Source organism: Pelobates fuscus, chromosome 8 (genome assembly GCF_036172605.1).
Source record: "Pelobates fuscus isolate aPelFus1 chromosome 8, aPelFus1.pri, whole genome shotgun sequence".
Taxonomy (NCBI): domain Eukaryota; kingdom Metazoa; phylum Chordata; class Amphibia; order Anura; family Pelobatidae; genus Pelobates; species Pelobates fuscus.
In genome coordinates this window covers 105,730,325-105,757,910 of record NC_086324.1, presented here as the reverse complement: position 1 = coordinate 105,757,910, position 27,586 = coordinate 105,730,325, and the positions used below count along the sequence as shown (strand labels likewise).

Here is a 27,586-nt window from a genome sequence, read left to right as displayed (position 1 = left end):
TTTTCTATGATCAATTTTAAACGGAAATAAAGTCTGAAAATTTTGAATATTTTCAGAAGATGTATTGCTTACACTGTGGGATACATTGCTAAGCTGATACAAGTCTATATACTACAACACTAGTCTAACTAATAAGGTGAGAGCTCCACATAGGGTGCATATGGTGGAGGCTCTTCACCCAACATTATCACACCATTTAAGCCTTTTATTTCCCTAGATTAAAGCTTAACCCTTGAAGTGCTGAAAGAAAAAAAAGGGGCTACTATATTTGAGATCTGGACTGTTCGTTCTTGGACTCTTTGTGCTGAAAGCAATTTATATGTAATGAGGAAAAGTATTATTTCTGCATGATTATATGTTCTTTGCAAATTGCATTACTGTGGTGAATAAGTTATCTATATTTTTTTCAATTTATACTTTCTTATTGGAGAGTCCTCTAAAAACTGTGCGCTAACTCACTGATAAATATACAGGAGCATTATCCGGCTTTTGTAGGCGATGTATACGGTCAATCCTCAGGTCAGTTTCAGTTAGATTTAGACGTACTGAACGCACTATAGCTCTCACCCTCTACTTGTGTTAATGTGTCTTTAAAAGGTTGGAAATCTTGGTAAGGGCAATCTTCCTTTGTCTTAATGATAGTGCATTTTTTTTTTTTTTTTTTTGTGCCTGTGAGAATATATCTCCCTTTCTCCATTAATATCAGTGGGGCCAGTCTCTGATATGACTTCTGTGTCTTTAAATTTATATACATGGGCTGTGTTCTCTCCCGTCGGGTCTGACGGGCGTGAAGCCGCCGGTGTTGTATCAAATTCCCCTACCCGTGAAAATCCCCTACCCTCGTCACTTCCGGTGAGAAAATCAGCTGGATCCTGTGCTGCACATGTGTGCTAGCACTCCTGCTACTCCTCCACAGCAAGATCCTGGAAGGTAAGTAATGCTAGTTTTACACTTTCATTATAGTTAGTGCATTCACTAAGCTTAGGACATGGGACATTTAGGGTTAATGTTAAGGTTCAGATTAGGGTTAGGATTAGGGACTTGTACATATTTAGTGATATTTCACTTAGGGGAATATCTATACATTGTGAATTTTCACACTTTATTTTAACCCAAGGGTTAGGGTAAGAATAGAGTGTGAGAAGTTAAAATAACTTACCTAACCCTAATTTGAACCCTCACTTAACCCTAAATGTCCCTTGTGCCTAAGCTTAGTGAATGCACTAACTATAATGAAAATGTAAAACTAGCTTTACTAACCTTCCAGGACCTTGCTGTGGAGGAGTAACAGGAGTGCTAGCATGCATGTGCAGCACAGGATCCAGCTGATTTCCCTCAAGGGAAGTGATGAGGGTAGGGGATTTTCAGGGGGTAGGGGATTTTGATAGAACACCGGCTCCAGCTGGGATCGAGACCTCTCGCCACACACTCTTTTACTTGCAGCTCGACCGCTTATATGTGTGCGTGGCCGGGCTGCTCTGCCGTTCTCACTCTCGCGGCTTGTATTGCAATGCGCCCCACTCGCGGGTAAAACATTTTGCCGCTCTGAGCCTGGAGACACTTCCCCCACACTCACGGCACTTGCTTGAGTTGCTGCCGTAGACCCGGTACACGAAAATGAAAGTGACTGGGTCACTGCCGCTGTAGCACCCAGAGAATGAGTGCTTGAGGGCCCCTGAACCTCATGGACCGCAAGGGACTTAGAGGGTGATCGGGTCGACCGCGATGACGGCTGCCCTTGTGGGGATTTAAGTTGCAGACCTCTACTCACCCCAGCCATATTTCTTTCAATATTTTTCGTAGCAGAGGCGATTTATTTTTTTTATTTTTTTTCTGTTATTTTGTCTTTTTGCATGTTGTATGCAGGTTCCAATCAATGTATATAGTTAGAATAATTCAGTTTAACATAGTGTAAAGCGCTTTTTTAAAATGTAAAATCCCAATGTCCTCCGAATGTGGCCATCCAAGATGGCGGCCGACACGCCCCCAAAATGCTCCTATTCTGAAAAGTTTTTGTCTTTTTTTAATATATATATATAACCCCCATGATGGCATATCATTTGCAAAAGTGGAGAACCCAGTGTATTCAGTATGGGGTATGTCCAGTCTTTTTTAGTAACCACTTAGTCACAAATACAGTCCAAAGTTTTTTTTTATTACTTTTTATTGTTTTTTTTTATCGCAAATAACATACATTCAAATACAAAAAAAATCTAATATGTTCATATATATATATATATGAACATATTAGATTTTTTTGTATACACACACACACATTAGGTTTGTTTCGAACCAGGTATTTCTACGTTTTACTAAGTCAACAAGCAACTGTTATGGTATCAAACTTTGGTCCCAGACCAAAATCAATCCAAATAGAAACTTTTTCTTCTATCTCCTCTTTTGTACTTGCCACAGAAATAATAATTGCATCTAAACCATTTTTCCATTCCATAGATATGTCATATTTCTTACTTGTGACACAATATTGCAGACATCACAGTCACTCCCCATATGGTTAAGTTACGCCCAACATGTTTAGGCTTGATTGTGCTTGTCCTATTCTAAATATAATACAAATGAGGCTGAATTATTATTCTGTGGGTAAGTATTAATGTTTCTTTTGGATATGATACTGGAACTCAAGGGTTTGCCTGAAGGCTAATGATCATTAATATATCAAATAAATTAACTCATCAATTAGATTTACAGGCCATATGGTTGAAATCAGTACGTTTACATTGGAACTAGACATATACAGGCTTTTCACGTGTAGAATTTCACACCTTGCACAGCTGTTGATTAATCAAAGAATCAATCCATGTTGTAAACCATCTGACCCCTTTCACATTCCTATAGAATTTACATTACTCCTTCTGTCATCTAGCCTCTACAAAGTGTCCAATGCACTACACAAATTACATTAAATGGCAATACGGCAATACTGTATTCTATAGTGCAACAATGAATTATGCATCCTTGGCGTGACAAACAGTATAACATTCACAGTTAAAATGCCACGCAAAACTAAGAAAAAAAATCTTAATTTCTCACACTTTTTTAGGATTTATTCAAAATAAATTGTTATATATATGTGTGTGTGTGTGTGTGTGTGTGTGTGTGTGTGTGTGTGTGTATGTATCTATGTATATATATGAAATTTCTACTGAACAAAATGATATATAATAGGTGTGGGTGAAAGAGGTGAATTACAGTTGAACAGACATATAGCGCAAATTCCAGGTTTTGTTTACATTTTGTTTTGATCATAACGTGTACCATTGACTCCGTCCTTAAGGGGATAATGATAGATAATTTATCCTGTTTAAAATAAGGCAGCAATAAATACAATACTAGTAATGTTTATATAATTGTAACTTATAATGTAATCTAAGTGACAAGAATCAGTGACGTTCTCTATTTTTTTTTTTTTTACTTGTTTTTTGTAAATGCAGGGCTTTGAAATCAAAACAGACTATGGACCCCTTCTGCACACTCTGGCAGAGTTTGGATGGCTCCTCACCTGTGTCATACCAACTCCAATAATAAGACACAACAGGTGAGAGCATTTTTCCTGTGTATTAAAAGGATGGCTCATACAGGGTGTCTGTGTATTTACCAGACTATTGTAAATATAATTGTTTACTGACACCCAAAAAGCAACTTAAGTGACTTATGCACTGGAATACAAGTGAAGATGTATTCACTAACTAGAAATTGTGGAGAAATAACAAGGGATTTGGTAAAATAATATTTCCATTCTAGCTATTTGACCTAAAATCTGCAATTTTCCACAATTTCTAGTATAATGACTAAACCTATGTATGTCTCATTGGAATGAACACATTGCAAAGTTAATCTGATCAGTAAGAATTTGTTTTCTTGACTCTTATGAAAGAGATTAGAATAAGCTTTTCGTGTTATCATATTTCAGAAAACCAAGAGAGATTGTACAGTTTACTTAACCCCTTAAGGACCAAACTTCTGAAATAAAAGGGAATCATGACATGTCACACATGTCGTGTGTCCTTAAGGGGTTAAAGGACCACTATAGTGTCAGGAAAACAAACTCGCTTTCCTGACACTATATAATCCTTAGGTCCCCCCCTTCCGCTGGGCTGAATTGATTAAAACCCCTTCAGCCACTTACCTTAATCCAGCGCCGGGCTCCCTCGGCGCTGGTGACCTCTCTTCCCCATCCGACGACAGCTTCCGGGTGGAGCCAAATGCCCATGCGCATCCAGAGCCACGCACGCATTAAAAACGCCCATAGCAAAGCATTTCTCAATGCTTTCCTATGGACGTTCTGCGTGTTCAATGAGATTTTTGCATTGAGCATCGGGGAAGCGCCCCTAGTGGCTGTCAGGAAGACAGTCATTAGAGGCTGGATTAATCCTGCAATGTAAACATAGCAGTTTCTAGACATGTACAATTCGTTTCGGTCCGAATTAAAATTCGGGCGAATTTCGGGTAATTCTGACATTCGGGTGCTTCCGAATGTCCAAATAGCTGAATTGCCGAAGTGCCGAAATTACAGAATTTCCGAAGTGTAGTAGTGCTGAATTGCTGAAGTGCCGAAGTTCCGAGGTGTCAAAGTGCCGAAGTTCCGAAGCACAGTATTGCCTAAGTACTAATATACTTACCCAGTGAAAGAAGAAGAATGTTACACTGTATACAATTTCAAATAAAAAGTATACAAACATAGACAGGATTCAGCTGTAAGTATTTGCAACACTTACAACAATCAAGTAACATATATTCATATAAAATGTAAGTTACTTGGCCAGTCATGTAATGACAGGAATGAATAAGTAGATAACTCCCTAATCCCCACGGTATAAGGAGCTATCTACTAAAAGGCTGAAAGACCTAAATTGATCTTTCAGCCAAATTTACTAATACGAAGTAAAGATTACTTAGTATTAGTAAATTGTGCCCCTACTCGCTATACCAACATTTTTTTTTTATTGCGTCGGTTATTATGGCTTTTTATTTGGCCTTTTTTGGGGCTGAAAAAAGAAGATTTTAGAACAAAGAAAACATTGAATGGTAAGTTTTATTTTTTTTTATAGGTACTTAGTTAAAGGTCCCCCCTCATTATTTTTAGGGTGAGGGGGGTAGGTAGGAGTTTATTTTTGGGGGGAGGGGGTGACTAGGGGTTTGGGGACCCCTAGTCACCGGGGGGGGGGTAAATTTTCATTTAGGGCCCCCACCCACCGCTCAAGGGTGGGGGCCATGGGGGAGGACAATAGGTCCCCCTCTTATTCTTGTTTAGGGCCCCCACTGCTCAGGGGGAGGACAATAGGTCCCCCCCAATTTGTATTTAGGGCCCCCACCCGCCGCTCAGGGAGGGGGGGGGCTTTTTTTTTAACAGTGAGCAGCCAAAGGCCAAAGGCTGCTCACTGTTTACTAGACATGCCCCTACTCGCGGTATAGCGAGTAGGGGCACAATTTACTAATACTGAGTAATTTTTACTTAGTATTCGTAAATTTGGTTGAAAGACCAATTTAGGTCTTTAAGCCTTTTGGTAGATAGCTCCCTGATACCGTGGGAATTAGGGAGTTATCTAACAAGCGGCTGCAAGAAAAGTCCCGAAGTTCAGAAGTGTCTAAGATCTGAAGTGCTGAAGTGTTCAAGTGCCGAAGTCCCAAATTTCGGAATGCCGAACTGAGACAAATATTTCCCCCATGCACATGACTAGCAGTTTCTCTGAAACTGCTATGTTTACAGCTGCAGGGTTAAAACCTGGGGGACCTGGTACCCAGACCACTTCATGGAGCCGAAGTGGTCTGGGTGACTATAGTGGACCTTTAAATTGCAGTGATAACTTAACCCCTTAAGGACACATGACATGTGTGACATGTCATGATTCCCTTTTATTCCAGAAGTTTGGTCCTTAAGGGGTTAAACGAGGCATATGTAAGGTTAAAGTCCTTTGATCCAGATCTAACAAATGGGGTCTAGAGGATTAGACTTCTCATAGCGACTTTGAGATAATATTACACAATTTAGCCTGTATCTAGATTACTGCATGCTCAAAATATTCAGGCTATTTGTTGCAGCAGTTCGAATAATAGCTAGTGTCACTATGGAAACAGGATACAGATAGTGACCCTGTGCTCCCTTTTTGGTATTTACAGAGGTAAGAACAAGAAAGGGTACCGCGCCTAATGATTATATAAATGCAAAATGTACATACATATATCTTCGAGTTTTTCCAATAAATCAAACCTCGGAAAAAAGAAATAGTAAAAATAATAGTGCAATACAGTAAACTTATATCGTGAATTGGTAGTAGTAACTTCACACAATCCACTCACATTTGTAAGAGCTATAACAGAGCTCATCTGTGATGCGCTTGGACGGTACAATCCCCGTCTTAGGATATGTAGTTATGGTTGACACGGATATTTTCCAAAGTGCAGTATGCGTAGTATATGTAAAAAGAAATAGCAGCCAATAGTGAAGTAAGTACTTATGATCGAATAAATTAGAGATAGTAATGTACTTATAATTGTAGAGCATAAAACTTGCTCTAGTATGAACAGCTTGGGTAGTATAATTCCCACCAGGGATATGCAGGATCCAGGAAGCAGCAAAGAAAATTAATATAAAAAGTAACTATTAAAAGTATACTTTAATATAAACAAACAGAATAAAAAAAAACAAAGGTATAAAAGTAAGTCCCACTTAACGCGTTTCGCCTAATAAGGCTTCTTCAGAAGTGTGGTATAATCTTCTTTGGGTCCGTTTATATATGCTTCTAATTTGGTAAAAATGCTTCCTGGTGTGTCTCTTCCTGTTTCCTGGTTCCCGTTGGAACGCATGCGTCATACCGGAAATGACGCGATACGCGCGTCATACCAGAAATGACTCGGCGTCGGGTAGTAATTTGCATGGTAATATTGTGCTACTATGGAACGCACGCATTGCTTCAGAAACAGCGTGCGTTGCGTTCCACGCGCTCCCTTCCGGTATTATGACGATTCCCACGGGGGGGGGAGAGATGGACGTGTCTCACATCTTCGGACTTATAGTAACAGCATGGCGGCCATATTCATTATGGGCATAAAGATAAATAAATAAATAAATAAAATCACTAAATCTTATACATTGGCTCATGGTCATGTTTGTATAAGTTACCTATTTTGATGTTATAAGATTTTACAGAAAAAAGAAGTTTCAATAAACAGAGAGTAATACATTACATACACTTATAATAAGGCATAAAAATAATATTCTGAATATAATACACATAATAATACTGGATGAATAAAATTCATACATATTATTTGAAGTGCACTAAAAATGAACAGTGTTAAAGGTGTATATTTTAGTTAAAGTGCACTATAAGTGAACCTTATCCAAGTGTACATATACATAGTTCTGTACATAAAACATGCATAAAGGGGGGCGTGGCCGACCGGAGATGGAGTAAGTCGCACGTTTGCGAGGCTCTGCGGTCCCCGGCTCAAAAGGCTGTTACAATAAGCATATCTGCAGCCACTATGGGGAAATCGAGGCGCCTGAGGCGTAATTAGCCTCCTTTTCGGAGTAAGTGAATGAATACGTGAAAAGGCGGGGGGAGAGATACCTGGGACAAGTACGCCCCACATAGCCCATAAAGATAGGTACCATGACCCTCAGACAACTAGGCCCCACACACACAGGGAGGGAATCACACCAGGTCCCTGGGATAGAGGACTAGAAGGAACAATGGGCGGAAGCGCCAACAGGGCAAGGGAGATCTAAATTGCACACCCAATAGAGAGGGGGGAACCTGCTTCTAGAGTCCCTCCCGTGGGTGTCAGCCCCTCCACCGAAACACCGGGGAGGGGCTGACACCCACGGGAGGGACTCTAGAAGCAGGTGAGGCCCGTAGTAGGACCCCGGAGCAGGATCGGCCTGTTTCCAGCTGTTAAATAATATACACAGTTCTACTCAGTTATGCTACACTGTTCAAGTTATGTTTTTCTTTCTTTTTGCTTAAATGCCTGCACTGTTCACAAACGGTATGCAGTTCATGGCAGTGATGCTCTCTTGAGTAATTGCCCCCCTAGGCTCAGGCAACCTGAGCAACACAGTTGAGCCGGATACAGGCAGCAGCCTCGACTCCCACAAGAGAATTCGACTCTACCTGGTCACTACGACCCCACACAACTGACTCTGCCTGTAAATTGGATCGGGCCCAGGGATCCTACCGACCATAGACGGACCGGACATACCCTGGCTCTACCAACTCATCCCCCCCACACCAACTACCACTGACAGACTCGTCCCACCAGACACATACCGCACCCCTCCACCCCATCCCTCAACCCCCCTTGTCTATTATATCTAACTCCTCCCCCTCCGACTCTCTCACATCCCATCCTCCCCCCCCCTTCCTCCCTACCCTGATCCCTCCCTCCTCACACATACGGCCGCAATCTCACAGAAATTCCAACCTGCACCGCTAAGGCTCTGGTCCAATAACACAAGAGGCCTAAACGTCCCTAAGAAGCGCACACAACTTCTGCGGACGCTGTGGTCCCAGAGGATCTCAGTGGCATTCCTGCAGGAGACCCACTTTAAAGACGGGTGCGCTCCCACGCTACAAGTTAAACGATTCCCCCAGGGCTTTTTCGCAAACCACCAGGACTCCAAAAGATCAGGAGTGGCGATCCTTTTTGCGGGAACGGTACCTTTTCAATGCACCGCCACACAGGTGGACCCGCTGGGAAGATACCTCTTCATAAAAGGAACCATAGCGGAACGCCCGTATACCCTAGCAAATGTATACTGCCACAATCGGGGTCAACACACATTCTTGGCTCGAGCGATGGTCCGCCTAGAAAAGTTCAAGGAAGGCTTACTGATATTAGCGGGAGACTTGAACACTCCCCTGGACCCCCGAGTAGACACATCAAGGGGTAACCGCACCATACCAGACCACTGCATACGTAGGACCAAACAATCACTCAATAGGCTCGGCCTGACCGAGTGCTGGCGGGCGGCGCTCCCCGACAGCAGAGACTATACCTGTTACTCCGCCCCCCACAATCAATACAGCAGTATAGATTACATCTTTATCGCACAGGAGTTCCTCCCCCTGCTCATTTCCGCGGACATAGGGATCCGAGGAGACTCTGACCACTCTCCCGTGTCCATCCAGATTAAATCGCCCCTCTTTAAGCCGACGGAACGCAATTGGCGACTAAACGAAACTGTGCTATCAGATACAGAATGCTCGACGCTGACCACGCAAGTTCTCACCCAATACTTTGAAACCAACGCCGCCCCAGAAGTATCCCCATTGATAATATGGGAGGCACATAAATGTGTAGTTAGGGGGCACTACATTAATCTTTGCACACGGCGCAAACGGGAGAACACCTGTCACATCCTGGAATTGACCAAACAAATAGCCGAACTTGAAACCACACATAAAAGGGATCTGACAGACGACGTCTACTAACATCTGACTGACGCGAGGAGACAGCTTAGGGACATACTCTCTCAGAAGCTACTCAAAGTGGTACGCAGGTCCCATCGCTATTTTTACGAGTACTTAAATAAATGCGGTAGACTGTTGGCCAGGACCCTGCAGCAGAGACAGAGACAAAACCACATTCACAAAATAAGAGACCAAAACCGAAAAGAAACGAGACTGCCAGCAGAGATTCTGCAAGCATTCAGAGAATATTATACTGGCCTATATAATCTGGCCGATACGCCCAGCACACTCACCCCAACACAACATAGACATGAGCTGACCAACTTCCTTACCAAACACGTAGCCCGGAAACATACCCCCAACCAAGCCACGGACATGGAACAACCCCTATCCCTGGAAGAACTAACCGCGGCGCTTAAGCTAACCAAATCAAATAAGGCACCTGGCCCAGACGGACTCCCAGCAAGCTACCTCGGAACACATCGGGACCTCTTGCTGCCACACCTGCTGACAGGCCTGAATTCGCTGCTGGTTGGCGGACAACTCCCGGTGGCCGTAGTAACAATCCTGTCGAAAGAGGGGAAAGACCCAGCTTGCTGCGCAAGTTACCGCCCCATCTCCCTCTTAAACGCAGACCTAAAGTTGTTTGCGAAGGCCATGGACCTCCGCCTCACCGGGGTGCTGCCCTCCCTGGTCCACCCGGACCAGGTTGTCTTCATCCCTGGCAGAGAATCCCGGGATAACACCATACGGGCCCTCAACATCATCCACTCGTCTCGAAGGCAAGGAAAGGGTCTAGTCCTCCTCTCCACGGACGCTGAAAAGGCCTTCGACCGAGTGGACTGGTCCTATCTAGCAGCTACTCTACAACACATGGGACTCGGACCCAACATCCGAACTTGGATAGCTGCGCTTTATACGTCACCCACGGCTCAAATACGAGTTAATGGCGCCCTCTCAGAGCCTTTTCCAATACGAAATGGTTCACGACAGGGGTGTCCCCTATGCCCCCTGCTGTTCGCCCTCTCTTTGGAACCGTTCCTGGAGGCGGTCAGGACGGATGGGGGAATTGCGGGACACACAATAGGGAACACGGAACACCGGGTGGCGGCGTATGCAGATGCTCTTCTTCCTGGAACAGCCCCTGATCTCCACCCGGGTGGCAACTCTTCTTCCTGGAACAGCCCCTGATCTCCATCCCAAGCACACTAGGCCTATTCAGACCATTCGGAAGGATCTCGAATCTAAAACTTAACACCGAAAAGTCGGAGGCCATCAACATCACGGTCGCCGCTGATCTTGGGGCGCATTTACGTTCCCACTTCAGATTCAGTTGGTGCGGCACTAAATTGAAATACCTTGGCATTTGGCTGACCAAAGAACTTTCACACCTCCACCAGGCAAACTTTGCTCCAATCCTCGCCTCCCTACAGGCAGATATGAAAAAATGGACGAACCTCTAAATCTCGTGGTTCGGACGTATTAACGCAATAAAAATGAATATCCTCCCACGCATCCTGTATCTTTTCCAGACGATCCCAATCGCCATCCCACGGGCTTTTTTCCATGCCATTTCCACTGCAATTAGACACTTTGTATGGAAGAGAGGGGCGCCAAGAATCAGTAGACACCAACTGGAACTACCTAAACTGCGGGGGGGAACGGGTCTCCCCTCGATCATCGGCCACTACCGGGCGACCCATGTGCTGAGGGTCACCGACTGGCACTCCCACCCAACGGAGAAGCTGTGGGTGCAAGCAGAAATAGCGCAGGCCGAGGGGAAGATACCATCGGAACTATGGAGGACGGGAATTACACCTAACGCCCTCAGCACTGGCAACCCCCTGATAGACGCAACCCTAAAGGCTTGCTGTGCACTCCGTTACCCTCAACAGCTGACAACCCACAACAGCCCACTCACACCTCTCACCCATAACCCAGATATCGGAGGAGGACTGACACCGGCAGATCTGAAAAATTTCGGACGGACAGACTGGGCCTACATACGCCAATGGTGCAATAACGGCACCCTAAAAACTTAACCGAACTAATCACAGATAATGTCCCAACGATGCTCGACCGGTTCCGATACCACCAGGTCAAATCCTTCTACAACTCCACAACGGCTAAACAACGATTCCACCGAGACCCCACATACTTTGAAACAATATGCATTAATAGGCGACATATGGAAAAGAATCTCGGTGCTATACGCACTGCTGCTGGAGGGAGGGAACAGGCCACCACCGAAATACATCGCCAGTTGGGAGAGAGAGACGGGGGAGGTGCTCGATGCCCAAGAATGAGATAAGATATTCCTACTCACGCACAAAAGTTCTATCAGCTCAAAATTTCAAGAGATGAGCTACAAGCTGTTAACCACCTGGTACAGAACCCCTGACGTACTACATCGCATGAATCCAGACAATGATGAGAAATGCTGGCGATGTTGTGCAGAAAGAGGCACTATGATCCACATATGGTGCACTTGCCCAGCCATCACCCCCTTCTGGGAGATGGTACACACCAAAATACGGGAAATATCAGACCCGGAGCTCCCACTCCAGCCCCTCCCCATGCTACTACACCCTAACATCCCTAACAAGACATTTACTGACAGCAGCTAAATCACTGATACCCACCCTGTGGAAAAGGTCGACCGCCCCCACATTCCAACAATGGGTAGATAGAGTGGGAGAAATGCATACCATGGAGACTATGACAGCAGCCCTCCAGGGCCGCTCGGAGAAATGTCATCTAACCTGGACCCATTGGATTCTGTACATCCCGGCAGGAGGCTCAGCCTCATGAAAAACTATACTCAGATCAGGTTGAGGACCCCTCCCTTTGCTCCCAACCCTTCCTATGCCTCTTCCACACTAGACTATACCCCCTCTACCCCCTCCCCCCCCCTCATCCTCCTGACCACATCCTGACTGGACCGCCCCTCACTGTGTACTAAACTAAGACACTCAACCCGAGAGTATATGTATGCAAAGTGATAGGTAAACACAGGACGCCTGACACTTTAGGTCTAAATAGTTAAATACAGCAAAAATATACTAAATGGCAAGGTGCATACCACAAAATTGATGACAAATAGTAATAATTAGACATGTACGAGTAGGGGCATGCCGCCTAAACAAATTTAAAATTACCAGTGACTGGGCTGCTATATCTGTCCTGTCACTAGTGCAGTAAGGAGGGACCTGGCACAGGTTAAATCCTCCCCGTGAGTAGGGGCATGTCACCTAAACAGCGAGCAGTCAGTGGCTGCTCACTGTCATTTTTAAAACTGATTATAAATAAGTATCTTATATAGAAGTGATAGAAGGCTCAGGTAAGAGTACATGTAACCAATAGTTATAGTAAAAACTATAACAATGTTGCAATATGAAAAAGTACCTACTTACATCTAAATAGCTACTTTTCACACGTACTCTTACTGTAGCTCTCTATCACTTCTATATAAGATACGGCGGGTGGGGACCCTAAATAATGTCCCCCCCCCAGGTCCCCACTCATGACCGGCAGGTAGGGACCTTAACCCCTTAGTGACCGCGGACATACACTGCCAAAAAATGAGGGGTCGAGGCACTCTGTAAATGTAAAAACAAAAAAATTAAATAAAAAAATTGCTCAGCCCAGACAGTCCCCCACCCTCCCCCTCCCCCACCACACACACAGTGCTGCCAGCAGGGGGACTGCCTAAACAGTACCTCTGCTGGTCAAAAAGTAAAAATATTTTTAAAATAAAGTTAATAACTTAACAAATATATATATATATATTTGTTATATTATTTATATATATATATATATATATATATATATATATATATATATATATCGAAAAGAGATGCACTCTCCAGTCTTTTATAAACAAAATACTATTTTAATCCAAATGTCAGTTTATATTCAGCTTGATCGACGTTTCGACCCGTTCGGGTCTTTCTCAAGATCAATATAAGCATATACACAAATTCTGTAAATACATATAAGTATAAAAGTACTCCCCAATAGTGATTAACTCCCTCAATCTCTCCATGTGAACCCAGAAGTGACTAACGGTGGTCACGTGACATAATTAGGGCGTGTTCGTGTGAAGTGTGGTTGCTAGGAAACCAATATACAAGTAATTAGACTGTGGGTCTGACTATCCGTGATACTATTCAGGAGGGTGTGTTGTAACTGTGCTTAGAGCATATCAATTATATTTGGTGTAGAGTCTCTCAATAGACTGCATTGTGCCAACCCAGTGTAGTGCAGTAAATATCAAAGGGTGTGTAAAACTATTGTGTACAAGTAAAATGTGCAATCAACCAGTGTATGCAAGTGTGAACCTACACCAATAGTATTATACCACAAACATTTTGTTAAAAACATTATTATAAGCAATGGATAGGTTTGCAGAAAAGTATTATCATTATTAATTACCAATTAATATTACTCATTAATCATTCATGTGTATAAATCAATCACAACCAGTGGTACTGTGGTATCTGTATCTGGCCAGGAAGCATAATTTATACAGCATATAATTAAAGTTATATCACTTAGAAAAAGTGGAAAATCCATTGCAGATGAGTTCTAGCAAGTTAAAATATATTATTACTTTTATTTTTTTTATATTTGTTTGACTAATGGCCCTCTAACACATGTTGAGCACAGTAGAGATAAATATTCTCCAGTTATCTTTTGTTCATCTCGTAATTAGGTGATTTATCAGTGGGTCACTCAGAACCCTGTCAACAAAGGGAGTTTCAGTCATGCGATATATAATATGCGTATATATATATATATATATATATATATATATATATCTTGTATATGGCGTCATACTAAGTGTATTTTTTTATTAATAAATACTTATATTAATATAAAAATACACTTAGAGTAAAAGTACACGTGTGTGTGTGTATATATGTATGTGTATATATATATATATATATATATATATATATATATATATAATTTGGTAGAACAATGCGATTAAAGGAGTACTTTGACAAACCTGGAGCCCATACTTTGCCAACACCACCATTGGAACAAAGTAAGAAATTTACGTTAAAATCATCTTTTGACCCGCAATCTAACAAAGCGTCCATCAAAACATTTTTGTCCACAACAGGGGCCGATGCCAAGAAAGCTATATTACATCAAAGGAGATTACCACAGAATGTCACCAAGCAACAGAGAGACATCATTAAAAACCTGGCTAATGACACATCGATCACCATAAGGTCAGCAGACAAAGGGGGAGGTATAGTGATCGTGAATTACCGAGACTATGCTGATGAAATAAAGATGCAACTAGCGGATCAACAGACTTATAGCCTGCTACAACAGGATCCAACTAGGATCATTCAGCAAAAAGCAGAAGATCTTTTGAGCATGGGGCTACGTGCAGGATATATAGACTTGAAGCTATATCAATATCTTTTAAAACCACACCCTCGCATGCCAATTCTCTACACTATACCAAAGATCCACAAAAATCAACAAAAGCCACCGGGAACACCGATTGTATCTGCCATTGATGGGTTATTGGAACCAATTGCTAAGTGGCTAGATGCTTTGTTCCAAACTCTGATTGCAGAACTTGAAACATGCATTAAAGATACACAATCCCTCTTGACAAAAATGGCGCTATTGGAGATTAAGAGCAACAAACTGGTACTGATCACGATGGATGTGAGCAGTTTATATACTGTGATCCCCCATGAAGGAGTAAATGCGATGCGACAGGTACTGACACATTCTACTTCTTATAAAGGTCCTCCAATTGAATTTGTGCTGGAATTACTAATGTTCACTTTACAAAATAACTATGTTTGAACACTCATGGTATTTACAAGTAGCAGGCACCTCTATGGGGGCTGCAATGGCTCCGATGTACGCTAATGTGTACATGTATGTGTATGAAAAAGAGCACATTTTGACAAAATACAAGCAACACATCCAAGGGTATTACCGTTTTATAGATGATATCCTAATTATGTGGAACGGCACCATAGAGGAAGCTCAATTAATGGTGACACAATTGAATCAACTACCGTCACCAATTAGGATGACAGCCAATGTAGATGCCAATCAATTACAATTCCTGGACCTATCAATATCCGTAGGTGACGACAAATTGGAGTACAGTCTGTTCACAAAACCGACGGATAGAAATACTTTGTTACACTACCAAAGTGTGCATCCATTGATGTTAAAGAACTCCCTACCTAAGGCACAATATATGCGGACCATAAGGAACAATTCAAACACGGAGGTGATGGAACAACAAATACAGACGATGACTACCAAGTTTCTGGAACGAGGTTACCCAAGGCCAATCTTACTGAAAGCGCTTCAAGAGGCAAGAGTTCCACGCGCTCACGAGAAGACAAGTCGCCTAACGAGACTAACCTTTCCGATACAGTTTCATCAGTCAGCTACACACATCACCTCTGCGATAAGGAAAAATTGGAAGATGCTAGCAAGCGACGACACTCTCCCGAAAGTTTTTAAAGAATCCCCTCTAATATGCTATAAAATAAACCGAAACCTCAAGGATTTATTGGTACATACGGACCCCGTTAAGAGCTATACACCAACAATGATAACTCAGAACCGAGGATCAGTCCGATGTCTGGGATGTGTGGCTTGCGGCCATATGACGCCAGCTCGTTTGTTTAACCATCCTCATAACAACAAGAAATATCATATAAAGCACACCATCACATGTAAGACCAGGTTCGTAGTATACAAGTTACTTTGCCCATGTGGGTTAGCATATATTGGGAAAACGGAGACAGCGTTGTGCGAACGCATTAGAGGACACCGGTCCAGTATACGACTAGCATATAGAGACTTGACTTCTGACAAGCCAGTGGCTAAAAACTTTTTGGAACATCAGCATCCACTTACATCCCTGAAGTTCATAGGGATTGATCATGTTCCCGCACCCAGGAGAGGAGGTGATCGTGGTAAATTGCTGCTACAGAGGGAAGCCTTTTGGATATATGAATTGGGAACAGTTTCTCCAAAAGGCCTTAATGAGACATTACCCTTGAATTGTTTCCTATAACCCTGCTACATCAAATTAAGCTATGTATTCTTGCTATTTTATTAGTATGCAACTTAGGATATTGATTATAGTGTTTATCATTGTGGTCAATATTAATATTTTTATTTATTTTATTCTGTCCAGTTTCAGTGTTCAATATACACATAGTGTACTGAAGATTATAGACTAGTATAATATATATTGTTATTTTGCTACGTTTGCACTTTAAGAATCACTTTTAGCACTTTATTCAGCACTTTATTGCTATTTGCACTCACATATTGCACTGGTCACTATTATAGTATATTTTAATCAGTCTGCACTGAGAGATTTTTGAGTGATATGCACACTCCAGTATTCCACAGAGTATGTAGGTTGCACTAATATACACATTCCATTCATCCATCTTGTTCACCCCTTCAGTATATTCTGAAGTTTATCTATTGAATTTAATGTGCACTTTGTTTTCAGTTTTGAGCCCTTTAAGAAGCCCAACACTTCCGATATAGAGAGGGTTGCCATGGAGAGATAGCCATGACAACCAATATTGTGTATACACAAACTCAGTCACCGGCACGCAGTAAGACACTCCGATCGGCTTTCTAATGTTTACATAAAGCCTGCACATGCGCAGATCGCGCTCGGGCTCATAGAGTGTTTTGGACACTTGGGGCATCCGTATGGTAGGCGGAGAGAATCGCACACACACTGCACATGCGCACTTCAATCGGCTAGACGCCGAGAATCACATTCAGCACCTGGGGTGAGTCTATTCCTTCATATTATGATAATTATTGTTTTAAGTATGTATTATTTTTTTTTTTTTTTTTTTTTTTTTTTATTGACAATTTATAAAAACAAAGGAATTACATTCTTAGTAATACAGGGTAAACAGGTACAGCCATTTTTTTCATTTCTTGGATATAACATAATCTGCATATTGCACTGCCAATGAACATGTTCACATTGCATGACACATGACAAATCTAAACAGATTATTACTCTCATATTCACGTGTTACAATACAGAATAACATAGTTCTTACAAGCTTTGTCAGACATTATGTTTGTGCGAACGTTTCTTATAAATGTGCTATTGTTAAATTGATCAGGAGAAACTTTGGCCCTTAAGTAGTTCCCATTGCCCTGATGCTTAATAACCTTTAACTTGGGGGGGTGTGACAACTTGGGTAAGATAAAGAGGGGATCTCCAGAGGAGGAGAGAAGGGGGGGAGGATGGGGGTGGGGGGGGAGGATAGTCCCTTAATATACTTCTTTTTGTAGGCCTGCTCCACGGCCTTTGAGGAACCCTCTTGAATGTTCTCCTAATTTTTTTTTTTTTTTTTTTTTTTTTTTTTTAGGGAATGAGTGTGCACGTTATCATATATACAAGTTCAATTACAAAATTAGTTGTGACTACCAGAAGATTCAGTCTTACATTGCCTTGTGCAATGGGTTGTGGTATGGTGCGATCAGGGGGGGAGATGAGCTATTTGTTGTCGCTGTTGGAACCTATCCCAGGTTTCCCATGCCTCTACCCAAAATTTTTGCGGAAGGTTATTGGATCTGGCCATCTTCTCAAATTTTTTTGTGTCTTCAATTTGTGTTATGCAGCTCTGGATATGGGGGACAGTTTGTTTTTGCCAATGTCTGCTGATGTGCATCAGAACTGCTATTATTATGTGATATATTAGATATCTTACGGATTTCTCAAGACCGGGTGGCATATACTGTAGGAGGTAATGCTCCGGGGCGTTTGTCAGAGTCACTCCTGTCGTGTCTTTAATTAGATTCTTCGTGGCTATCCACAATGAGCTCAGGGCACCGCACTCCCACCATACATGTAACATAGTACCCCTAGTTGAATTGCACCTCCAACACATCCCCGTGTGTTGGGGTTTTATACGTTGTAGACGGGACGGTACTAGGTACCAACGGTATAGAAGTTTCTTGGTCAGTTCTATATGGGCTGTGTTGAGTGTAAGTTTCTTGTTTGCGTTCATAATGTAAGACCACTGCTCGCTGGTTAGCTGTTTACCTAAGTCCAATTCCCATGCTTTCACAAAGTGTAGTGTGCGTGGATCCTGCTTCTGGTGGTGGTAACTATACAGTGTGGATATAAGCTTAGTTGGTCTGTTTGTCTGTGTGCTAAGGCGTTCCAGTGTTGTTAGATTCACCCATCTGTCGCCCGTCGGTAAGTTGGTTTTATGTTTTTGTAACCAGGAGCAGACCTGTCTGTGTGCAAACCCTGCTGCATTGGGTAAGTTAAAGACATTTTGCAGTCGTTGGAATGGGATTACTTCTCCCTGGTCAAACAATTGGTGTAAGTGTTTTAGTCCCCTACCGTTCCAGGATGCTATGTTTAAGGAAGGTATTAGTCCATAAAAGGTGTCTAGAGGTAAAGCGGGGGAGAGAGTCTCGCTGAGTCCCTGTTCTCTGTGAAATCTATCCCATTCCCGTAATGTTGTTTTCGTAAGTGGTGACATATCTTTGAATTTTTTTCGAAGGTATGGTGGTGTCCAGGCTAAATGCGTAATGTGTTGGCCTCCAGTGAATTCTGCTTCCACTGTTACCCAGGGAGTTGGATGGTCATGTTGTTGCATCTCAGTTAACAGTGGGGCCAGAATGGCTGATCTATAATAGGTAAGTATGTTTGGTAGGCTCATTCCCCCATGTTTATTTGCTAGGTGCATAGTTTTGGCTGCTATTCTGGGTTTCTTATTGGACCAGACAAAGGCATTAATTAATCTCTGTGCGTCTTGAAGGAATTTCCTAGATAAACTTATTTGTAAAGTGCGAAATAAATATTGCAGCCTCGGGAGCGTTTTCATTTTCACTACAGCTATTCTACCTATCCATGATATGTATTTTCCTTTCCAGCTCATTAATTGTTGTTTGATGGATGTGAGAAGTTTGCCATAGTTTTCCCGATGTAAATTCCTCTCTAACTTGGTGAATTTTATGCCTAAAAAGGTCAAATAATCCTGTCTCCATTCATATGTGTATTTCTGTTTTAAAGTTGTGTGTAGTGCCGTGGATGCGTGCAAGCACATTGCTTGTGTTTTGGCTTCATTTAATTTATAATAAGAGCACTTACTGTATTGCTGTAAGGTGGTCTGTAATGCAGGGATGGATGTGATTGGGTCCGTTAAGGAGAGCATAACATCATCCGCAAACATCGTAATTTTGTGTGTCCGACGTCCAAGTGACACCCCACAGATATGACTGTTGTCCCTTATGGCCTGGGCTAGTGGTTCTAGTGCTAAAATATAGAGGGCGGGGGATAACGGGCATCCTTGCCTCGTTCCATTCGTGATATGGAACGACTTAGATACAAAGCCTCCATTCGCTACCTGCGCTGATGGGTTGGAGTATAATGCCGAGATTAGGGATAGGAATTGATGTGGAAATTCAAATTTTTGGAGGACTGTTCTCAGAAAATTCCAGTGCAGCCTGTCGAACGCCTTCTCGGCGTCCAGAGACATAAAGACTCTGGGTTCGCCGGGAGGCGCCCGACTGTAGAGAAGGCTGTGAAGTTTCCTGGTGCCATCTGATCCTTGCCGCCCACGCACGAACCCCACTTGATCTGGATTTGTGATGAAGGGGATAAGGTTCGCTACTCGATTAGCGTAAATTTTGGCTAAAATTTTCGTATCCGTATTTAACAGCGAGATGGGTCTGAGATTTTTGGGTTGGGTGGGTGGTTTTCCCGGTTTTGGTAGCGTGGCAATATGGGCTAAGAGCATCTCTGGCGGCATCACACCTGTGTCTATAATATGGTTCAGTGTGCGTAGTAGGTGGGGGCAAAGGGCGTGCGAGAAGACTTTATAGTATTGGTTCGTGAAGCCGTCCGGTCCGGGTGATTTCCCAGTAGGGAGTGAACGGATAGCTTGTTGTAGCTCTTGCAGTGTAATTGGTGCTATCAGGGAGTCTTTCTGTTGTTGTGTTAGCTTCGACAGCTGTATCTGTGAGAGGAAATTATCGATTTCGTTTTGCGTCGGTTGATGTGTATGCGGATCCTCTGCCAGATTATATAGATTTTGGTAATAGGACGCTGTTTCAGCGTTTATGTCTAGGGGATTATATACTCTCCCTCCCGCATTAGTAATTAAGTATGGGATTTTTGAGTGTGCTACTTGCTGCCTTAATAGCGATGCTAGTTTTTTCCCTGCTTTATTTCCTTGAGTATAGTGTTTTAGCTTAAGTGCTTGTAGAATACGTGCTGTTTTATGGAGCAGGAGGTCATTTAATGATTTGGTAACTTGTACAATTTTCGCGTTTATTGCTTCACTAGGTTTCAAGAGCTGTGCGGAGTTTAGGTCACGTAGTTTAGTCAGTAATGTGAGATGTAACTTCTGGGAAGTTCGGTTAAGATAGGACGCTTTACTTATAAGGTGGCCTCTAAGGACTGCTTTATGGGCTTGCCAAGATGTGGTGGGTGAGACTTCGGGTTGGTTATTTAGTTTGAAATATTCTTCTATTTCGGCTTCCAGTTCTTTCTTAAAGGAATTTGTGTATAGGAGTGTATCGTTTAATCGCCATGGGGCTTTCCCCCTGTGTTTGTAAGTGTCCCGGGTCGTGAGAGTCATTGGGGCGTGGTCCGACCACACTATGTCACCTATGCTACTGTGTACTGAGGAGGACAACATATCCCTAGATACTAAGATTAGATCTATTCGAGAGTACGTTCCGTGTACTTTGGAGTGGAAAGTGTAGTTTTTTTCATTTGGGTGTGTCGTTCGCCATATGTCGTAGAGATTATGTTCTGCTAGCAGCTTAGTAATGGCTTTACATTGTGTTACTAGAGATCTATACCTAGGGGTGTTAGGGGATACTGTTGTGTCCATAGTCGGCTGGAGGATGTGATTCATATCCCCACATATTATGGTAGCAGCTGTAGCTTGTTGGGGTAGTTTGCTCAACACCCTATATAGGAAATTGCGTTGGTTGGAGTTAGGGCTGTATATGCCCACTAGGATGTATGTGGCATTATTGATGTGACAATGTATTATTAAGTAACGACCTTGGGCATCTGTTTTTACACTTAGTAACTCAAAGGTGAGCGATTTGTGAAATAAGAGTGACACTCCTCTTGTTTTGGATGAGTAAGTAGTGTGATATTGTATTGGATAGTCCTGTTTCCCAAACTCTGGCACTCTCCCACGTACAAAATGAGTCTCCTGAAGGCACACTATATCCACTTTAGCTTTCTTGACTTCCTCCAGAAGGACCCTACGCTTATGAGGGGTATTCAAGCCCCTTACGTTATGAGAATATATTTTCATAATGAGCTAATGTATAACATGTTTGATTGATACTGGGCTGATTTCTTTTCCCCATTTTCTCGCAGTCGTACTTGCTAGCGACCCTAAAATGACGGAGGACCACTTCTGCAGGAATGACGGCATTCCAAACTGATATAAACAGTAGCTTGGGCTGTCGCGCCCATTTGGGACTAGGAGTGGGGGTATAGGGTAACCTAAACTGGGGGGTAAACAAAACCAAATATATACAAAGATAAAACTTGGTACTGGAGGGGAGTACCATGGGGGTGGAATTGGAAACTGCCATGTTTCCGTATCGTGGCTATGGGTCTTTCCCTATCTCTTAAACGTATAGACGGTAAGACATACTTGAGTAAGGCATACATCTATAAACAACAGTTTTGCAGTGTGTCTAGTTAGTGTCGATCAATACCAATGTGAAGGGAACTATCATCTGGTTAGACGAGATTAGACAAGGTTACACACAATTACAAGCATCTATGATTGTACTTTCACAATGTCACGCCCCAGTATGTAGGATAAACCCTTGTGTAAGTGTTGTCCTGTTTTTTTTTTTTTTTTTTTTTTTTTTTTTGTGTTTTTGTTTTTGGGTACCAGAGGCCCTCCTTTAAACAGTGTTAAATTATATATCCCCTTAAGAGTGATGTGTACCTGGTTAGGCAGGTAATATCTGGGGTTATCAGGCGATTGCAAAATCCTACATAACACTTTTACCTAGGTATTAGTTATAAAACTGTGTGACGTAATGTACTTAAGAAGCGCTCACAATTACAACATCTATACGTGTTCTGTCACATTTCCATGCCATATGATACATGATAATACCTTGTGCAAGAGTTTTTCAGGTGCCAGAAGGCCCTTCTGTGAACAATATTAAACCATATGGCCCCTCAAGATTGGTGTGTACTTGGATAGACCAGCTAGGTAATGTCTGGGAACATCAGGCAGTCACAGGAGCCTGTTTAACACATGTACTTAGGTACTATATGCAAGACTGTGTAACTGAACATGCTAAGTACTACCACACATAATTACAAACACTTATGAATGCACTATCACAAGTTCTCGCCTTGTTATACATGACAATATTTTGTATAATCATTGTCTTGTTCTCTGGGTGCCAGAGGGCCCCCTGTAACCATTATTAAACTATAGGGCCCCTTAAGATTGATGTGTCCCTGAATAGACAGGCCAGGCAATGTCTGGGGATGTCAGGCACTTACAGGAGCATATTTAACACATTCACTTAGATACTGTATGCAAAACTGTTTAACTTAACGTGTTAAAGGAAACCAAACACGTGTGATCAATTGGAGACCTAATGTCAGTCCTTGGTGACTGTGCAAGTGCGTACGTGTGACAATCAATATACTTGCGAGTGTCTAGTAGCCTATGCCTTTTGCCAGTCCAGCTGAAGTCGCTTGGAAGGTGATGAGCCACAGTCTTGTCCGCGGTCCATGAGTCCCCATGCTTGCAGTTTACGCAGTCCGTCTTCAGGTGAAGTTATGATTTGAGTGGTGCTGTCCTTTGTCACCAACATTTTAGTGGGGAAACCCCATCTAAATCTGAGGCCATGCGCTCTTAAGGAATTAGCCACTTGTGCAAACTCTTTTCTTCGTCGTAAGGTCGATGCAGAGAGGTCAGCAAAAATCTGCAGATTGGGGTAATTTTCCAGTGGTGTCGCCTTATTCCTACTCGCTCTCAGGATATGCTCTTTAATGTGAAAATAGTGCATTCTCAGTAGCACGTCGCGTGGGGCAGTTTCTGGCAGGAACCTGGGTCTGGGCAAACGGTGTATCCTGTCTAGAAGTAACATGTCAGCAGGTATGTCTGGGGCATATGCGTGAAACACACCTCTTACATACGTTTGCAGATTCTCCGGGACAACGTCTTCAGGAATCCCTCTTATGCGCAGGTTGTTCCTGCGAGCGCGATCTTCCAGATCTGTGATTTTGTTTTCTGTAATTAGCAGTTTTTGCTCCAGTTGTTCCACATGTGAGGCTATATCATTATGTGCTGTAGCAAATTCCGCCATTTTGTTCTCCATGTGAGAGGTGCGTTTACCAAGTTCCTGCATGTCTTTCCTCAGTGAATCCGCTGTGTGTTGCCAGGATGATAGGAGTTTGCTTGACAGGGTGTCCAGGGCTTGTTGTAGGTAGCTCTTTGTGAGCTTATCAGAATCCCCTGCAGCGTTTGTCTCCCCTTCCTCTGGGCTCTCCGTGATGCGGCCGCCATTTTGAGACAAGGCCTGAGCCTCCTCCGTCTCATGGTGCGTCTTAGTGCCGAAAAAATTAAGTTTTTCTGCCTTAGAGGCAGCCTTCTTCCCTCTCTGCTGTGCCATCGGTTAAATTTGGCTGCTTTTACCGTCTGATTGCGGTGGATGGAGTCGGATTGCGACCCGTGATGCCGGAGCGAAGGGATCACACGTCCATTCCTCTCGGCGGTTAGCCACGCCCCCAAGTATGTATTATTGATCAATTATTGTTTAATTACTTAGCCTATATATTAGGGCACTGTTTATGTGTAATTTATTGATCCTGATGAAAGTCCTGAGAGAGGACTGAAACGTTGATCCTGGCATCATGTTTTAAACTTGCACAATAAAAGAAGATTTTTAACCTGAAGACCGTGAGTGCTACCTTTTCTACCTATACTTATATATATAATATATATATATATATATATATATACAATATATACTATATATATATATATGGTATATATAATATTATAAAAATTCTATAATAATTAATTAAAAATAAATAAACTGTAAAAAATGTTTAAAATTAAAAATATATATATATGTCATTTTATTCTAACTGTATTTTGATATTAATATATACAATACGATACAGTCTTAAAAACAACATTACTAATTTTGCAAATTTCAATGAAACTAAACAAAAAAAATGGAACGTGCGATATTTGACACTGTAACTTTCCAACACTTTTAAAACATAGCTGAATACAAATATGTGTATTTTATTGCAGTAGAAGCTAACTGTGTCATGAACGCACCCTACCTCAAGAGTGTGCATGATGTAGTTGTGGTGGTGAAAGGGGTAAAGTTCACTATTTGTCTGTACTAGACCATAAATAATTATAAGATCCCACACTTAACCATAATAATATAAATATTACTATTTTAGCAATGCCACCACCAAGACAATTTATAAATGGGGTGCCTTGGTCCCCCAAGTAACTTAATAATAAAATCCCACTAGATACAACTTAGCACAATACCTATGCAATTGCAAAACACTCATTAATTAGTCTCTTTAGGTAACGTGATTCTTTACCAGACAAAGGCAGAACTTAATAAAGGAATATTCATTATGATCAAAAAATAGTCACATTGCATACAAAAATATAGATGACAATCAAATCAGTTGCACCAACAACAAATAAAAACAAAAGGGATAAAATAACAGAAGTCCTAATCACTTACTCCTCTTTTGTACTTGCCACAGAAATAATAATTGCAACTATGAATGTGTTACCATTTTTCCATTCCATAGATATTCACATTTCTTACTTGTGACCCAATATTACAGACATCAGTCATTCCCCATATGGTTAAGTTACGCCCAACATGTTTAGGCTTGATTGTGCTTGTCCCATTCTAAATATAATAAAAATGAGGCTTAATTATGATTCTGTGGGTAAGTATTAATGTTTCTTTTGGATATGATACTGGAACTCAAGGGTTTGCCTGAAGGCTAATGATCATACCAAAGCCCCAAAGATTTTAAACCGGAGATGCGTCTGATGTTTGGGCTACATTACTTGTAAACATATGTTGCAAGCCAAATTTTGTAACTACCCACATTCCAATAAAATAATTAAATCAGGCACACCATTACCTGTAAGACACCATATGTTGTCTACAAGTTGGTATGCCCATGCGGTTTAAATTGCATGGGCAAAACGGAGACCCAGATGTGTGAAAGAATACGTGGCCACCATTCTAGTATTAGGTTGGCATACAGGGATGGGTCTTCTGAAAAACCAGTTGCCAAACATCTTTTGGCTGAGCAACATCCTTTATCTACATAAAAATTTGTGGGTATTGACCATATACCCCAGCCCAGAAGAGGGGGTGACAGGTGCAAAATGTTGTTGAACAGAGAAGCGTATTGGATGCACAAGCTTAACACAATGTCTCCTAGAGGATTAAATGAGAACCTATTGCTTCATTCTTTGATAATACCCAGCTTTTGCATGAAATATTTGATTTTATCAGTAGTTATGGTGTTTCTGTTAACCCCTTAAGGACACTGGATGGAAATTTTCCGTCATTACAGCACTCCCCTTAAGGAAGGTGGACGGAAAATGTCTGTCCAAAAGGAAAATTAACCCCAGATTGGCACAATTACGGAAATCGTGGGGTTAATGTTCCTGTAGTGTGTCTCTGTGTCGGAGGCACACTACTGCGGGCAGTTTCACTGATTCAACCTGATCTGTTTCCCAGCAGCTCCGTGTGAGCTGTGAAGTGCAGAGAGACAGATCGGTGCTGATCTGTCTCTGGCTGTAAAAAAAAAAAAACTTAATAAAATCCCACCCCCCTTCACCTCTTTCAAATAAAATTGAACCCCTTCCCTGCCCTTTGATCACTGTCTGCAGTGATCAAAATACAGATCACAGTATTTCACTGTGATTTGATTTTTTATTTTAACCCCTGAGGGTTAACTTTTATTTATTTTTTTAATCCTCAGGGGTTAAATTTATTTAGTTAGTTACTTAAATATTTGTAAAATATTTATTTATTTAGCTAGGGTGGGTAGAAGTCAGTGGGGAAATTGAGGGATTTACTATTAGGCTAGTTAGGGGTTAAAAGTAAAAAAGAAAGTGAAAAAAACTTTTGAAAAGTTTAAACAAAGTTTTAAAATAGTAAAATAAGTTGTTAAAAGATAAATAAAACTTTTAAAAAGTAAAAAAAATTAAAGTGGGAAAATGCGTATTACCTCTACACTTGGTACAGGCTAGTGAAAAAATGATAACACGCTAAGGTTTCAAATATGCCTTTTAAAACACCCTGGAGTGTCTTCTTTAAGAAATGGTATGCCTTTGTGAAGTAATTGGAAAACACTACCTATTAACAAAAAATCCAAAGTGGGGCATAGACCCACCGTAAAAATTCTAACTTAAATGTGTCTCAAATGTGCCCCTTCAACATTATCATATACCTGGCAAAGCTACATATGGGGGTATTGCTGTGCTCAGACTACATAGCTGAGCAACATATGAAGTATTACAGACCCGTAGCACACATAAGGTTTGCAAAATACACAGTACAAACTCACTGTGTGTGTCAAAAAGGCAGATAAAATGCTAATTATCACTACACTTGGTACAAACTAGCGGAAATATGACTTCAGGCTAAGGTTCAAAATATGTATTTTGAATTACCCTGGAATGTCTTCTTTAATAAATAGTATGCCTTTATTGGATAGTTGGAATATATAGCCTGCTAAAAAAACTCCAAAGTGGGGTAACGACACTATGTAAAAATTCAAAGTTTGAAAAAAACTGCAATGCCTGTATCTGAAATGTGCCCCTCCAACGTCCACATATATCTGGCAAAGGTACATACGGGGGTATTGCTGTACTCAGACAACATAGCTGAGCAACATATAAACATATAAAATATTCTAATGCCGTAGCATACATAAGGTTTATATTCAGTACAAACTCACTGTGTGTCAAAAAGGCAGAAAAAATGCTTATTACCACTACACTTGATACAATCTAGCGGAAAAATGATCCCACACTAAGGTTCAAAATTTGCCTTTTAAAATACCCTCGGGTGTCTTCTTT

General features: G+C 41.7%; 1 protein-coding gene across 1 annotated transcript in view; it reads left to right on the top strand.

The window, feature by feature from the left end:
- RFTN2 (raftlin family member 2) overlaps positions 1-27,586 on the top strand; it is a 484,037-nt gene that overhangs the window by 377,452 nt on the left and 78,999 nt on the right. Inside the window, exon 7 of the mRNA XM_063430216.1 lies at positions 3,453-3,556. Within this exon, the coding sequence (XP_063286286.1) occupies positions 3,453-3,556 (104 nt within the window). The remainder of the gene's footprint in view (positions 1-3,452; positions 3,557-27,586) is intronic.